Source organism: Hyperolius riggenbachi, chromosome 7 (assembly GCF_040937935.1).
Source record: "Hyperolius riggenbachi isolate aHypRig1 chromosome 7, aHypRig1.pri, whole genome shotgun sequence".
Lineage (NCBI taxonomy): Eukaryota > Metazoa > Chordata > Amphibia > Anura > Hyperoliidae > Hyperolius > Hyperolius riggenbachi.
In genome coordinates, this window is record NC_090652.1 from 238,402,791 (window position 1) to 238,416,049 (window position 13,259).

The 13,259-nt window shown below is 42.0% G+C and overlaps 1 protein-coding gene across 2 annotated transcripts in view; it reads right to left on the reverse strand.

The window, feature by feature from the left end:
• Positions 1-7,889: 7,889 nt before the first annotated feature.
• Positions 7,890-13,259, reverse strand: part of ITGA4 (integrin subunit alpha 4) — a 299,845-nt gene continuing 294,475 nt past the window's right edge. For both annotated transcript variants that reach the window (XM_068245421.1, XM_068245420.1), the window contains 3 exons: positions 12,551-12,646; positions 10,307-10,426; positions 7,890-8,309 (listed from right to left, as the gene is read on the reverse strand). In XM_068245421.1, the coding sequence (XP_068101522.1) occupies positions 8,202-8,309; positions 10,307-10,426; positions 12,551-12,646 (324 nt within the window). In that variant the 3' untranslated portion in view covers positions 7,890-8,201. The remainder of the gene's footprint in view (positions 8,310-10,306; positions 10,427-12,550; positions 12,647-13,259) is intronic.

The following is a 13,259-nucleotide window of genomic DNA, read 5'->3' on the forward strand; positions in this document are numbered from 1 at the left end:
TCAGGCTACACTCCCTCCTGGAGATCCACCCCCCTTATAAAAGGCAGGCAGAGTCAGGCATTGGACTCACTCGTGTGCCTGCAGTAATTAGAGAAGGGAGAGCTGCTGTGCAGAGACCTATAGGGAAAGCTTAGTTAGGCTCTTGTAGGCTTCTTAGCTTGCTCCTTGCTGATTCTTATTGCTAAAAAAGCACACCTTAACAGCTCTTTTGTGTCAGTGTGAAGCAGTACTCTAATTACACTCCCCGTTTGATGTATGCACATGCAAGAGGTTTTAAAGCACTTTAAGTATTCAATGTGATTTCTGCCCTTAAAACGCTGCTTTGCATCAAATCCAGATTTTTCCCCGGGACTTTTGGCGTCTATCCCACTCATCCATGCAAAAACTCAGATGTTAGACCCCTTGAAACATCTTTTCCATCACTTTTCTGGCTAGCATAAGTGTTTCTAGTTTTCAAAGCTCGCCTCCCCATTGAAGTCTATTGCGGTTTGCGAAAGTTCGCGCGAACCAAACTTTTGCAGAAGTTTGTGAACCTAAAATCGGAGGTTCGGGCCATCCCTAGTGTGGGGAGGCTGTGCCGATTGCTGGATCCAGGCTGGGTAATAAACTGGCTGGATCGGGGGGGGGGGGGGGGGGGGTGCCAGACACCTTTACTAGCTAGCCTAGTGCTAGCTACAGATTTACAGCCATGTGAGCAAATTATTTAATTATGGGGGTAAAAACTAACAAAACCTCCTGAGCGGCGTAATGCGCAGGAGGTTAAAGGGGAGATATTACCTAAAACTGTCTGCTGTGAAATGTTTTCCACATTGGATGATTTGAGGAACATTTGGATTTATAAAACAGGAACCCAGTGATCAGAGCTTCTGATTCTAATTTTAATGTTTGAAGTAAGCAAGTCCTGTTACCAGGGAAACTCCCATTAAGTTGTAACTACTGGACTGCACAGGGGTTCTGCTCTCTCTGAACAAAATCTCCATTCTAAAACATGCATGGATTTGCGGACTACTTAATTACTTATTCTTCTAACTGAATCTTTCTTTAAAACCTATTTAAAGGTCAAGAAAACTTCAGAGAGCAAAACTAGTGTTGAGTACAACAGTGCCCTGGTACTCTTTCATACCAATACAATTATTTTCCGTAGTAACTTGTATGTGGCCTTCTTTCCTACTGCCTAGATGCTGCCAGGTCCTACCTCCCATAAACCATAATTGGGTTGAATGTGGTAGATCCATCTAGATTCAGCCAGCTATGACTTGAGGTAACCATACACTACGACGATTTATCATCGAAATACAGCAGATGTGATCACTACGATCAAATCTGCTGTGAAATCGTTAATGCAAATGTTGACCGATCGACTGTTTCCCACCCAAAATCGATCGATTCAATCGATTTGTCCAGGCGGAAAATTTAGCTTGATCGCTGGCATTCTATACGGCGACGACCGATACAGCAGTAATATCACCTGTCCGCCGGCGCAAGTCCCCAGGTCCCCGCAGTCTCTCACTTTTTCCGACGTCTTCTCTTCACTTCCTGTCCCTTCCTGTGAGAAAGTTAAAGAGAACCCGAGGTGGGTTTGAAGAATATTATCTGCATACAGAGGCTGGATCTGCCTATACAGCCCAGCCTCTGTTGCTATCCCAAACCCCCCTAAGGTCCCCCTGTACTCTGCAATCCCTCATAAATCACAGCCACGCTGCTGACAAACAGCTTGTCAGAGCTGGCTGTGTTTATCTCTATAGTGTCAGTCTGCTGCTCTCCCCGCCTCCTGCAGAACTCCGGTCCCCGCCTGCATCCCTTCCCTCCCTGCTGATTGGAGGGAAGGGACGGGGGCAGGGACCGGAGCTATGCAGGAGGCGGGGGAGCAGCTAAGACTGACACTACAGATGTAAACACAGCCTCACAGCACGGCTGTGATTTATGAGGGATTGCAGAGTGCAGGGGGACCTTAGTGGGGTTTGGGATAGCAACAGAGGCTGGGCTGTATAGGCAGATCCAGCCTCTGTATGCAGATAACATTCTTTAAACACACCTCGGGTTCTCTTTAAGTTCAAACAGTAGAGGACGCTCTACTGTTTGAACTTCTGCTTGTCACAGGACAGGGTAGGAAGTGAAGAGGAGATGGAGGCGGATGCTGGAAGAAAGGACAGTACGGACCTGAGGACTTGCGCTGGTCGGCAGGTAATGTATTGTGGCTGGCCAGGGAAGCAGGGGTGGTGAGGCAGGGCGGCAGCTCCACAGGTTGTGAATCGATTCAAAATCTGTGCAGTGTACGGGCAGCCATTATATCGTTCTCTTGTTAGATTCGATCAGAGAGGGCTCTATCTGTTGGTCGATTTGGTGGCAATCGACCAGTGTATGGCAGTCTTTAGTCCTTACTCCAGGCAGATTGCCAGGAAGTGAGCACGTCACATAACACTACACTACACTAAAGCAGTGTATTAGCAGGTAATAAATCCAGGGAAGACCTGCTGTCTGATATTAACCTTTGAGTATATAGGTGTCCTTTGAAATGTTTTCCTTATTTAAACATGAAACTGGAATTCATAGCTTTAAGGTCCACTTCTTATTCAAACATGTCACATAGGTCAATATGCAATTAACTTTTTCTCTTGAGTTTTCTCCTAGAAGATACATTTTCATTTTGTTCTTAAAATAATTTCAGCACTTTGCAATTAAAAAAAGTGGCAAAGAGTATGAGAAAAAGTGCTTCCAAATTTTTGTGGAGTATTTTCTTGCTTGCTGGTGGCCTAAAAAAGGGCATTTTATCGATGACTTGTAGAAATATCACGTAGGAGAAAACTCTGGAGAAAAAGTTATTTGCATATGGGCCATTGGCCCATATGCAATTAACTTTTTCATCTGAGTTATCTCCTAGGTACTATTTTTAAATTTGTCAATAAAATGCCTTTAAAGCCACAAGAAAGCAAGAAAATACTGAAAATAATTTGAATAGTACCTTCCCACCTACTTTTTGGTACGTTTTCAGTTGCAAGGTGCTAGAAAGTTCAGAAAATGAAAAATCATCTCACAGGAGAAAACTTGGGTGAAAATGTGAATTGCATATTGGCCATTGTGTCCTAAAAATAGTTTTACAATAGGAAAATGCTAAAAAAAAAATAAAAATCACAGATTGAAACTGCTGAATGAACTTTCTTTGTTTTTTGAACTTTCTTAATTTTTATTAAGTCTAGCCTCCAATTAGCAGCTCAAATTGAATATAAATGCAGGAATTTTTTATACATTTTTAAAAACAGGACAATTTAAACTAAAGTCATGGAGTTTCAGAATGGGTTGGGCAAGAAAATGCAGGAAAAAAAAGTGCCAAGCTACCAGATCAACATACATCGGATGTGGGTGAGACACAGACTAAATAAATTGTTAAAAACAAGTGAGAGCTTAATAAAATACTGACAATGCTGCCATACAAAAACTACCTCAAAATAAATATTAAAGTGGGATCATTGAAGTGTGGAGAATATTTGTACTTCTGGGTCATAATTCAAATATTGTAACTTAGCATAACATTATAACTGTATCTGATGTAAATATACGTGTTTGCATCTATTGCCTGTTGTAGTCACCATGTTAGCAGTCAGCATTTATACAAATGGCCACATTCGTTTTTGCATGCGGTTTTGCATTGCAGCAAAACGCCTACAATTTTAACAAGTGTGATCCCTGCCTAACACCGTGCCTCAAGCATTACCGCAGGAAAACTCCCAACAAATGGATGACAGGCTGATCACCGGTTGCCAGTTGGGAGACATGTGAAATCAGTTTGAGTTGTGAATGTTAAAAAAAATTAATTCAGAAAAAAACATTCATAAAAAGATTCATTCCTATCTGAGATATAAACAAAAAATGCTGATGTGTAAAAGTGCACTAAATGTTCTCCACAGCGAATAAGAAAACAGCTTAGTGTTTTAGAACAAACTTAACTTTGCATTCATTCACAGTGAGAAGCTCAGGAGTTGTGCCCAAAATTGTCCAACACACACAACATCTGCATCACCCTACATATATACAGTAGTAAACAATTGCAGTGTGCAAATATAGGCTAGAAATGTAAAGCATCAGTCGGTCTAAATGATATTTGATGCATTCAGCTGCTACCTCTCCTACCAACTAGGACACCAATTCTGTAGATTCTCTAGCACAGTGGTTCTCAACCTGGGGTCCACCGACTCCTGAGGGTACATCAGTACTTGACAGAGGGTCCCCCAGGAGCCACAGACAAAATGACGGCCCTCTCCCCTCAGAAAATCTACATTTGTAATGTGTAAGATTGTAGCAGCACAGCTTAAATTGAGTAGCTTCAGTTAAAACTCCCTGTTGCGCGCGGTATGTCCACTTCAAAATACCAGGCGTTCAAGGGAGAAGTGAAGTAGCACTCTGGCCAAAATGCTGCATGTTACAGCAGCACCTACTACTTGTTCTCACCGTGTACACCCACCCGAACCACCATCGCAGCCAATAGGAGCGCAGTACTAACATGCTGGTGGTTCTGGATTAGGCAATGGACCATTTCTTCGGTAGAGGGTACATTTGGTTAGAGGTGATCCTCAAAGGAGTACATGTGCTGAAAAGGTTGAGAACCACTTCTCTAACAGAATGGGCACAGTTGGGTAAATGTCACTTGAAACATTTTTGTGCTTCAGGTAGCAATTTACTTCTGATCAGTGTACACTGCTAGGCACTCTGGGGAGTAACCCTTCTGTTGTATGGAGTTGAGAGCAAGGGAGAACAAACAAGAGATGTTTCCCTTCAGGAACTACAACAGTGGCCAGCTATATAGTATCTAACTTAGCAGATCACGGAAGGGGAGGTGATGTTGGGAGCTGCCTGTTTCACATTAGATTTCTATAAGAGACAATCACAAATTATAGTTTCAGAGAAGTGAAAATACAGCGTGTTTACAAAGCTTTTGGATTGTAGAGTGTGTGGGACTCCCAAATAGTGCGGCCTTTATCAGTGACAAAAAAAGAATTCTGAGGCCATCAAGTAAATGCATACCTGAAGTGACATATGAGATAAACATATACACATATAGGACAAGCCCTACTAAGAAATGATCTGAAGCTTTTTCCTGTATAGCAAGAGTTAAACTTCATTTGTTGTCTAATCAAAAGAGCTTGTCTGAGTTTGTGGGACAGCTTGTCAAATTCAGTCTGAACTTGTAGAATAGTTTGTTAAAGGGAACCCGTGGTGAGAGGGATATGGAGGCTGCCATATTTATTAACTTTTAAACAATACAGATTACCTGACTATTCTGCTGATCTTCTGCCACTAATACTTTTAGCCATAGACCCTGAACAAGCATGCAGCAGATCAGGTACTCTGACTCAGGTTTTACTGGATTCGCCATATGCTTCTTCCAGTGTTTTGACTCAGATACTACTTATGCCAAAAGATCAACAGGACTGCCAGGCAACATATATTGTTTACAAGAAAATAAATATGGCAACCTCTACACCCCTCTCACCTTGAGTTCCCTTTAAATTCAGTCAGTCAGTTTCTGAAAGCCTGTTATCTGTCACGAAGAAGATAAAATAATAAGGTTTTAGTGAATGAACGTTCAAAGGGTAATTATTTCTGCTTCTTTATCAGCATAAAAGGCTGAAGGTGGCCATACATGGTACAATTTTTCATTTTTTTCTATTAGATAATTTAGTTTGATTATTCCGTTAGATCGAATATAAAGATTTTTCCAGCATGTCCGATCAGATTTTTCTCGAAAAAAACAAAAAAAAAAAACAAGAGGTTATTGTTCAAATTTCTTGATCGAAAAAAAAAATATTTTCAACTTTCATTCGATTCGATCATTTAGATCGAACAAACGGGAAAATCGAACATTTTTATTGTATCCTGTATGGGCACCATGAGAGTGGATTCTGAACAGTAACTGTGTCGTGCTGTGATGCAGTATTAAAAATACAGCCATAAAACTGAAAACAACTTTTCTATTCTACTTATTTTGTATTTATTTTCCGTACTACACATACATTCATTCTCATATTTATTATCTCGTAAGTTTATTTTCCCTTCAGATTCACTTTAAGAAAGGGTGCTTTTAGATAAGGAAAGATCCTTATCTTTACATTTGTTGAAAGAGACAATTTCGAAAAACTAAATTTGAAGTGTTAAATAGAGACATAGTTGACAGTAGATAAGTCATCTCCTGTTCCTGTTGAGTTAGTGGACAGTCTAACATCTATGGGTACTCCTATCATTTGTCACAAGACCATTTTTGGGGAGGATCAGATGAGACCTTGGCGCAGATTTAAAAACTAGATGACTACGCTTCCCCACTTTATCAACAAAATGTGTACACAGATTAAAGTTCATGAGTTCTAGTAGGCTGTTGGCAAAACACCCCAAAAACAGCCTGATGACAGAAGTACTGTGCCCACACATGTTGCCTGCCTTCTGAGGTCACAGGCCACCTCCCGATATACAGTGTACAACAAAGGACATACTCAACAAAAGTTGCCACAAACAAACAACTTCTCCAGGACAAAGACAAATGACGTCAGTTGTCAACACACCAATATTGCCTGATATCAGTCATTCTTTTGGCTATATGTTTTTATAAAATGTATGTCCAATACAACGAAGTGTGTAATTTGTCAAATGTTTTAAATGATTTTTGTTGAGCGTGTGTACCAGGCTTAAAGAGAGCCCGAGGTGGGTTTGAAGAATATTATCTGCATACAGAGGCTGGATCTGCCTATACAGCCCAGCCTCTGTTGCTATCCCAACCCCCCCCCTAAGGTCCCCCTGCACTCTGCAATCCTTTATAAATCACAGCCACGCTGCTGACAAACAGCTTGTCAGAGCTGGCTGTGTTTATCTCTATAGTGTCAGTCTGCTGCTCTCCCCGCCTCCTGCAGAACTCCAGTCCCCGCCTGCATCCCTTCCCTCCCTGCTGATTGGAGGGAAGGGACGGGGGCAGGGACCGGAGCTATGCAGAAGGCAGGGGAGCAGCTGAGACTGACACTACAGATGTAAATACAGCCTCACAGCATGGCTGTGATTTATGAGGGATTGCAGAATGCATGGGGACCTTAGTGGGGTTTGGGATAGCAACAGAGGCTGGGCTGTATAGGCAGATCCAGCCTCTGTATGCAGATAACATTCTTTAAACACACCTCGGGTTCTCTTTAGGACAGTAGGTACATTTGAATGTCTAGCCTTTTTAGGGCAGGACTTTTAAGTGGATTGATTAATTAAAGCAGTTCACAGGAACAGAGGAAACTGCAAATTCATAACATTATGCTGGGAATACACAGTTTTTTGGGCAGATTTACTTTCCGATCAATTTTGCAATCATTTTTCTGATCAATTTTCCGATAGTTTTTCAGATAAATTTCCATTCACTTCTATGAGAAAATTTTATGAAAAGATCAGACCTGTTGGAAATGATCTATCAAGCCAACTGTCAGCCGTGAAAACATGTTCCCAGCATTAATCCCAATGAACCCTGGGTAGTCAGCATCAGACGAAATTATCTTGTCCATGAGACCTGCCAAAATGCATCTGAGTTTAGGTGGATCCTGGCACATCACGATACCTTGGGCTGTTCATCATGCTTGTGCATACAGTGAAGTAGCAATATTATTTAACTTTTATAAATAGCAGCATCACTAGCTTTTAATCAGAGGACAACTATTTTGAATTCATTCAAAATTATTATAAGGCAAATTCAGCAATATTTCATGCTTTTATAAATAGGCCCGTATCTATATTAAAAAGGGTTTCATTTTAAAAGGTTGGGTTTTTTATATTTTTAATACTGGTTTTGTTATTTGCTGGCCTGCTTCTTTTCTTTGGGGTTAGTTCTTTCTCCAGTGGAAGTTTGTCTTGTCAAAATGTTCAGCATCAAATTGTATTATAAATAGTTATTTTAATAATTACATTCCTGCAGTTTGTTAAAATCTTGTGTTACATTCCTGAGATCCGTAGGTACATATACATACTTACAAAGGCCACAGTGCATTTTCAGTCTTCAAATAAACATCTTTTAAAAATGTAATACAGGTTCCTTTCCTTGGTAAGATCCAAGATCCATATAAAGAGTCTCTGATATGATCAGTTCCTTTTGGCAAAGATGAATAAAGTCCGCCTCCTTTCCATTAGTTTTCCAGAATTTATGGAAATTTCACATAAACATATATACAAGTCCCTAAATATATATATTAGTTTTCTTCTTTCTCCTCTTTTTCCTCCTGGCTGAGAAAACTCCAACTTTCATTTTTGTTAGGGTCTGATTCCAGCATCCTGTATTTTCGTTTGAAAAAGCCGATCTATAAAGCAGATAAAAATCAAATGTCGTAATTCACAGATAACACAAAGCAGATGACATTGTAAAAGATAAGAAAACGTTCGGCTTTTCAATTATAAAGTGCTAAGGAAGGCGGAATGCACGTTGACAGCCGTTGTATACAGCTGTCAACAAGTAATCATAATGAGTGAGAAGGTGCTAAACCTCGTTTAGATGACATATTTGACAAAAATCCATTCTTAAGTGAGGCAGCATGTGTTATTTATTTGATTTATATCCTCTGCGTTAATATCCTGGAAACGCCCAGTAACAATATAAGTTATGTGCTAAAAGAAGATCAGCCCAATGATGGGTACACTTTCTAACTAACCCTACCAGTTGTACCTCAAAGGGAAGGAGGAAGTGGTATGAGTGTCATGCCTTCTCCTAGCATTACCATAGACAGAAACAGCCCAACATCGGAAACCAATGCAGACCTTTCTGGAAGCCCCAGTGTGGTATCATCACTGGAACTTTAGAGTATGTTGGGGAAGGAAAGGGTTAAAAAAGGATTGCGTTAATAAGTCTTAACCCTGGATAGAGAAATTGGCCATGTGATTTCTACGACAACAAACACGACCAAGATAAGGGCTGCATTGTTCAAAGTGACAAATCTTGAACCTTGTAACTCAAATGTAAAGTGGGCCGAATTTGAACACTGGAACCAAGTCGTGGGACAACCTCAATGTCTAGTGGCAACCACCCTCCCTTCCCTGGTGTCTGATGGCTCATCCTCCCTCCACATTTCCTTGGTGTCTAGTGGCATTGCTCCTTGCCCTATAACGCTACCTAATGTCTTCTCCCTCCCCTATACAGTTCCCTTGTGTCTTGTGGTCCTCCTTCCCCTATACAGTTCCCTGGTGTCTTGCAGTCTCCCTCCCTTATACAGTTCCCTAGATGCGTGTATCCCTGTGGCTGCTCACCACTCCTCTCCTTCATCCCTCCACCTGTCAAGCAGTAAATTACGTTTTCCTCCTGTTCCTTCCCAGCCATGCTTCTTTGTCAATGGGCTGGATCTGACCCTATGTGAGGCTGCTAAATAAAGAAGTGTATCTAGAGGTTTGTGCTATGGGCACCATGACTGCCCCCATGCTGTGCTGCCTCCTCATTAATTGGATCAGCAGCAACCGAAGAGAGGAGATCGATGCACAGTGACCGAAGCACTTCAGATGCAGAAATTACGCCATTGGTCACTTCCTGCATGTGTGCCACTCTCCTCCATTCCTGCTGATCTGTGGTTTATGAGTAATGTCTTCCACATTACTCATAGCAGCAGCCCACTGACACCAATGTCCTATACGGGGATAAGGGGGCAACCTTGTCTAGCTATACTGCGGGGATGGGAACTGCCCATACTGGGGAGCAGACCTGTGGCTACTTACCTATACTGGGGGACAGCTTTAGCTACCACTCCTGGAGGGCTGCCTATACTGGCAGGACAACTCTCACTACCTGTAATGGGGGGCTGTATACTGGAGGGCTAACTCTGTCTTATCTATACTGGGACCAGCTTTAGCTGCCTGTCCTGGGGAAACCTATACTGGGGTGACATCACTCACAACATATACTGAAAGGGGGGGGGGGGGGGGGCACACCACTCTCTTCCTATACGGGTAACTTCATTATTGGTCAAAGGTGTTATATTACCCAGATATGCATCTGGCTGTATGCAGCTCTATTGCCTGCATGGAAGAACAAACTGCCTATACTATAAGATCTTTTAGTTCCCCCTATTTCACAATGGGAATCAATGCCTGAACAATGGAGCAATTCTTTAGATTGTAAAGGTTGGTTTCTTTAATCCTCTTCTCAGCCACCAGACAAGTCGTAATAATGTAAAAATGTAAATTGCGTAACTGAAACTTGATTCATCACAATAGGTTATATCTGCTCATACCAAATAAAGTCTTGTTACACAACTAGCAGCTGCAATGTGTACAGTAACATTTTAGATAACAGATGTATGAAAATATGTTTTACCTTCCATAAGATGAACGTCAGTAGTGAAAATAGCAGAAGTCCTAGTACCAAGCTGATCCCCATGATTGTGTATATAACATGACTCCTTGGTTTTTGATTGTGCACTGCTTCTAAAAGGACCTAAAAAAATTAAAACACAAAAGTTCCTATTACATCATATCTTCAAGCTGACAAAACTCTGCTGTCCACACAGGGTTAACAGTTCTATGTAATATAAAAGTTTGCAAATATGTGAGATGGCACCCCCAGTAGAGGGGCAGGGGGGGGGGGGGGAATCAAAATTTATGGATAGGTTCAGATTTGGTCCATCCTGATCCTTAAATAGCTGTATTATTGCCCTCTGTTGCTGCCTGACACCACTTGTTGTCCTTGCTTTCTTAATGTGTATACACACCTTTGATTTGAGTCACCCATCGGGGTCCGATCACCTTGGATGACATCACTGGGTTGGCCAGTACAGACGCGTGTCAGCTGTGTAGCTGAGGATGTGAACTATTGCTATGCTGGGGAGGGGGCAGAGGGACTACAGAGCGGCACATTCGTGATGGCAGGCAGGGGAACGGTATCTTTAAAGAGAATTTGTACTGTGAAAATCTTACATAAATAAACGTACCAGCCTGTTTGTTGTCTTCTCCTAGCCCCCTCTGTGATATTTTTGCCAATCCCCGCTGCTTTCTTGGTGATAAAATCACGGTTTTACTCATTGTTTTTGTAAACAATGTAGATGGCTGCCAAACAGGAAATACATCAACAGAACAGGTGCCTGTTTGCAGTGGCTCCTCTCAATCCTGAATTGACTGCTGGAATGTTACTCCCAGTGTTGCCTTAGCTGCTTGTCTGGGCTTTAAACTGATCTTTCTGCACTCACAGCTGTTCACAAGGTCACAGCTCTGTCTGTGAGCCACACAGACATGCTGGCTGTGAGCAGAGACCTTGCCTGTGACCAGGGATGCTCAACTTCGGATTTGGGTGAAACCCGGATAGTTGCTATCCGGATTTTCACCCTCCTAATTACAATCAGCTGTGCGGGCTGGGCAGGGGGTCAATCTAACCTCTCTGACATCTTCGGTCCGTCCCACGGCGCCTCCCACGACGCTTCAATCCGGCGTCACGTGACTATACACTCCCTCCTTCAACCTGGAAGGAGGAAGTGTTTATACTCACATGACGCCGGATTGAAGCGCATCGTGGGAGGCGCCAAGGAACGGACCGAAAAAGACGTCAGAGAGGTAAGATTAAGCCCCCACCCCCCTGCCCAGCCTACACAGCTGATTATAATTAGGAGGGTGAAAATCCGGATAGCAACTATTCGGGTTTCACCCGAATCCGAAGTTGAGCATCCCTGCCTGGGACTCATACACACAGTAAACAGGAGAGCAGAGGGGGCGTGCATAACTTCTCCTTATCACAGCAGAGGCAGCACATTCCTCCCTGGGTCGACAAAGCTTGACAAAGAAAAGTAAATTAGATATATTACAGAGACAGTGCAACTAGAAAAGGCTGCAGCAATCCAGACCACATTAGAGCAGGTATAGGAACTTATAGGATAGAAGAAATAAGGCTGAAAATTTTGTTACAGAGTCTTTTTAAAGAAGTTGGCCATCGATGAGTTGATCTGCTGGGTAAGCTCACTCATGGGTTGGGGGTCGGGAGGGCTGCTGTGCACTTGATTATTGTCTGAGGCAGTTGTTAACAGCCGCCTTAGCTGACTTTTAGTCAAGAGTGTGTACGAGCCTTTAGAAATGTTCAGTATAGACTGCTAGCTGTAGCGTAATCTCTCATGTAAATATTTGCTCTGCCTCTTATGTGCCTTGCCTTTGGGCTTGTTAAAACCAGCAAGAATCAGGACACAATCCCTCAAGTGATGGTGCAGGACCGAAGCTGTACAATGTGCCCCTAGCTTGCAGGCTAGTGATGCATTCTGAGGAAGGGGACAAAGAGACAGCATACAATGGAGCAGAAGGGAGAAAAATTGAGTTTGGCTGCATTTGGGCGAAACGATCTGTCAGTCTGGATCTCTTGCCGATGCATCAGGGTCAGTTCTCCTCTGCACAGGCTCACTGAAAACTGAAATGAATACTATCTTTGGGCATGCCCAGTAGAGAGCTCAGATGCAATTGTTCCTGTGCATTGGTATGTGCAGCTCATGAGCTTGAAATACCTAATCTTCAGTTTATCACAGCTCTAGTATTAGTATGAGCCCCTATCACATTCATAATACTAAACGGTAACTGTTTTTCTTACATTTGCAAATGGTTGCTTGTTGAGATTAATAATCCTTGGATTCTGCTCAAAAATCAGAGCTGCTCTTGTAAAGAACTGAAGTAGTGAAGAATCATCCTGAAATAAGGCCAAAATAAAGGTTGTGTTAGTTGTGTGTGATGAACGCTTTTAAACATTAAATTATAAATGGTAAGTTTTAACATTATAATTCCCTCTACTAAATGCTTATTTAATCTATAAAGAGCACATCTTGAGATGAAAGACAACACAAGCAATAATCTTCACTTTTCCCTGTGAGAGTCACTGACTGCTAAGACAGTTTTACACCCAATGCTTAAGGACTCTGTGCCACTGAGAGAAATTTGATTAAAATCGCAAAACGCTAGCGATTTTAAATCGCTAGCTTTACCACTTTAACATAGAAATCATGAAAAGTATTTTCCACTATAACGATTCAATGTCTTAAATCGCAATCGCTTTTCGAAGCGATTTTACCTGCAATTGTGCTTTTATGTTAAATGCAAAATCGAAATCGCAATCACATAACAAAATTGATGAAAAATCACAATTGCTTGCGATTGTGATTTTCTTTTGCGACTGCAAGTGGAAAAGGGCCCTTAAGGTGGATCTCCATCCAAAAATTAAAAACCCGTCAGTGCAGTTACTGCAGTAAATAGCTTGGCATTTTTTCTCTGAGCAGAGAGGGGAGGCGGGGCCAGACGCCAGAAGT